The 3,664-nt window shown below is 39.6% G+C and overlaps 1 protein-coding gene across 1 annotated transcript; it reads right to left on the reverse strand.

Annotated features, from left to right (window-relative positions):
• Positions 1 to 1,176: 1,176 nt before the first annotated feature.
• On the reverse strand, positions 1,177 to 3,664 carry LOC110812000 (Pentatricopeptide repeat (PPR) superfamily protein). The gene has a single exon (XM_022038637.2). It carries the CDS (start codon positions 3,558 to 3,560, stop codon positions 1,578 to 1,580), a length of 1,983 nt encoding a protein of 660 aa, XP_021894329.1. The 5' UTR covers positions 3,561 to 3,664; the 3' UTR covers positions 1,177 to 1,577.

Below are 3,664 nucleotides of genomic sequence, written 5' to 3' on the forward strand. Positions count from 1 at the left end.
AAAATTATAAACTCATTAAAATATAATCAAATTTGATCATCGCAATACTACCAACACATTAATAAATTAAGTCTTTTATTTTACTAATCAAATATTATAAACTGATCATCATCAATTCATAATATGTCTATAAAGTAATAAATTTTATATTTTTAATGAGATTTAAATTTATAATATTTAAATAAAATACAAATATTTTAATTATTAAACTACAATATTGTTAGTAAATATTTGTTGTATGTGTTTGTTAGCTATTGCTTCTCAATTGCAAAGATTCTAGTTTCATGTATATATTTGAGTCAATCAATTTGTTTACTTGTACAACTCCTTAACCATAAGAGCATGACCAACCCTTTTTTAGAGTTTTCTCTCTCCCCTTCCGGAGTATAATTCTCCATCTTTGTCGGAATCTTTCTCTTCATTTCTTCCCCTTCCACCTCATTTATTTCGAACAACAAATGAAGTCATATTGTAGCTCCTGCAAAGCTACTTTCATGAGACAAAATAGTTTTCTCTGCAAATCCAAATAACGAACACAGCCTCGGAAACTATGAATGATAGGTATGCTTATTGCTAAGAAAAAATACCCAGGTCGTCAAGTTCTTCAAAACATAGTAGTCTTATTGAAATGCATATCAAATACATCCAAAAAAAATATTCTTATGTTCATATGCAAGCATGAGACCGATTGAAAAAACAAAAATGGTAGACAAATGTGGGAATCTTTTAGTATTTAAGAAATGTCGACCAGAGCCCTCCATGACTTGTATGGATTTTAGTAATTCTGCCAGGTGGGTAAGAATCTCCTCTACCTTTTAGCTTGCTAAATAAATCTACTGGATTATGCAAATGAGAACACTAACTTATAAGTTTTTAAAAATAGTAAATACAACTCTCGATGATTTGAATGACTTCTGGAGTTGCTCCGTACCTTGATTTCCTAAATTTTTCAAGATTAAACTAACAGCCTGTAGTAAAAAAACAACATTTTACCTTAAACATCGCCGCTGCTTTTCTGAATGGCAACCAAATGCAATTGCATGATGAACTTAAAGTTTCCTGTGCAGATAAAGGACACCTAACTGGCATGCTTGAATAATTTATTTACCATCCACTTCCCAAGGCCTTTTCTTTCTGGCGACAAACTACACTATCCACTTTAAATTACATGCAATCTATCAAGAAAGATTGCCTGAAATTAGGTTGATCGTGTACATAATAGTATACCATGATAACAGCAGGAAAATGTAGCGATATTAATACAAGCAGCTTCCGGTAAAACAGAGGTAATAGTTGGAAAGATCAGATTTACAAAATGGAAGCAAACAGCCGATAAAAAAAAATTTCAAGCTAAAAGATTTTTTTATCAGGTATTTGAAGTTTGATAATTGAACAAAAAATGGAGAAATTTTGTGATAAATTATTTTACCCAGTGGGCAACTAATCCTGTTTTTTAAAAATATTTGTGTCAAGACATTCCTTACTGGCTTGTAGGCCTCGTACAAATATACCACAACAGGTTCTTGGCATTTGGCAGGGCTAAATGACCAAAGAGATTCTTGGCTATCACCTTACAATCACCAAAAACTGCCACAGGAGCATGTCCCATTAAGGAAATGGTGGAATCTCATGTTATCCCTCACAATAATCTCTCTTCCTGTGATTTGAGATGCACCACACATTACCAAGTGGCAATCCTCACATATTCTTAGATTCTTCATAATCCTCACGGTACAACCAGCATCCGTACTGATCAGGCCAAAAGCCAAAGCAAGCTTTTCACTGTGATTCATCAATATAGCCTCCTTTTGTTCATCATTCATATCATACGGGGCAGAATTTAGGTTAGGCTGGTACCCAATTGCCTTCAATCTCTCTAGCAGATCCTCCAAGGCCTGTTTAATCTCCTCGGACATCGGATGGGTCATATCCCCTGCAAAGAACTTATGAATTACCCCTTTTTCTGCTTCCATCCAGCTATATCCAGGAGTTTTTTTCAACCCCATTATTCTCATCAGCTTCCTTACCCTTGAAACATCGTCCCACCTCCCAGCTGATGCATATATGTTGGAAAGCAAGATGTAATTTCCAATACCATTGGGTTCCAGCTCAAAGAGATGGTCAGCAGCAATTTGAGCAATATCTGGATTACCATGGATGCGACATGCTCCAAGCAATGCTCCCCAGACACCTCCATGAGGCTCGATTGGCATTGTTTCCGCACACTCAAGGGCTTCCCCCAAGCGTCCAGCTCGACCAAGGAGATCAACCATGCAAGCATAGTGATCTGCTGATGGAGCAACACCAAAATATTTCTGCATGGATGCAAATATTTGACGGCCTTGTTCCACCATTCCTGCATGACAGCATGCTATAAGAACTCCAATAAACGTAACCTTGTTTGGTTTTATCTCTGTTTTCAGCATCTCATGGAACAACTCCAAGGCTGCATCAGCACGACCGTGCGTTGCAAACCCCACAATCATCGAACTATAAGAAAACACATTCCTCTCCTTCATCACTTGAAAAACCTTATATGCTTCATCCACCGTCCCACACTTTGAGTACATGTCTATCAATGCTGATCCAACTACAACATTGTGAGTAGGTCCAATACCAGATTTTTCGGCAACATCCAGAACCCAATCAGCGTACTTAGCCGCACCCAACTGCGCACATGCTGAGATGACACCAACCAACGTTACTTCATCAGTTTGAACACCCGAATCTTGCATTCTCTCGAAGAATTCCAGGGCCTCCCTAGGCTTAGCATTCTGAGCAAAACCAGTGACCATGGCCGTCCATGCGACCATATCCTTGACAGGCAACCCATCAAACAAGTTACCTGCACTCTTCATATCCCCACTCTTGGCATAAGCAACAATAAGCTCCGTCCAAGAAATTACGTCCCTCTCAGACATTTCATCAAATACCTTACGCCCGCAATTCACAGAACCACACTTGATGTACATATCAATCATTGTATTGCCGACGTACAAATCAGAAGCAAACCCACCAATTAAAATTGTCTGGGCATGAATCTGCCGACCCAAACCCACGTCAAGAACCGCACTACAAGCCTTAAAAAGCGCCGAGAAAGTAAAAGACACAGGCCCAGTACCTTCCTTCCTCATACAAATATATAAGGAAATGGACTCCTGTAGTGGCCCTTGAAGAGCATATCCACGAATGAGAGCAGTCCAAAGAAATGGATTGGGGTATCTGACCTGCTCAAAAACAAGGCGGGGATAAGAATCCATAGGGACATCAAGTTTGGTGAGCATACGAATGAGCTTGGTGAGGACGTAGCTGCATTGATGAAGTTGGTTGCGGAGAATGTGAGCGTGGACTTGCTTGATTTGGGAGAGATGGGTGCAGCCATCGAGCGTGGAGATGAGTCGCGATTCTAAGAGCTTCCTTTGGTGTATAAGCTGAGAGAAGGGAACAAAGGGTTCAGCTGGTTGTCGTGGTGGTTGATGTTGCAGTCGCAGTTGGTCGAGTTGTTTGGAGATATAAACCAGAGACCTCGCAGTGGAGAATTCGCGAGAAAGAGCTACCATCACAGTTCACAGTTCAAGTTTAAAATCATTCGCCGTGTAGCCATCAACCCAGAAAATGGGGAGGTGAAGTTACTTTGACTGAGTTCCTGTAACACAGACTCCGG

The sequence above is a fragment of the Carica papaya genome, chromosome 3 (genome assembly GCF_054855325.1).
Source record: "Carica papaya isolate Zhongbai chromosome 3, ASM5485532v1, whole genome shotgun sequence".
NCBI classification, from domain to species: domain Eukaryota; kingdom Viridiplantae; phylum Streptophyta; class Magnoliopsida; order Brassicales; family Caricaceae; genus Carica; species Carica papaya.

Coding starts and splice junctions, on each gene's coding strand:
- LOC110812000 (XM_022038637.2), bottom strand. CDS start 3,560: ATGGTAGCTCTTTCTCGCGAATTCTCCACTGCGAGGTCTCTGGTTTAT.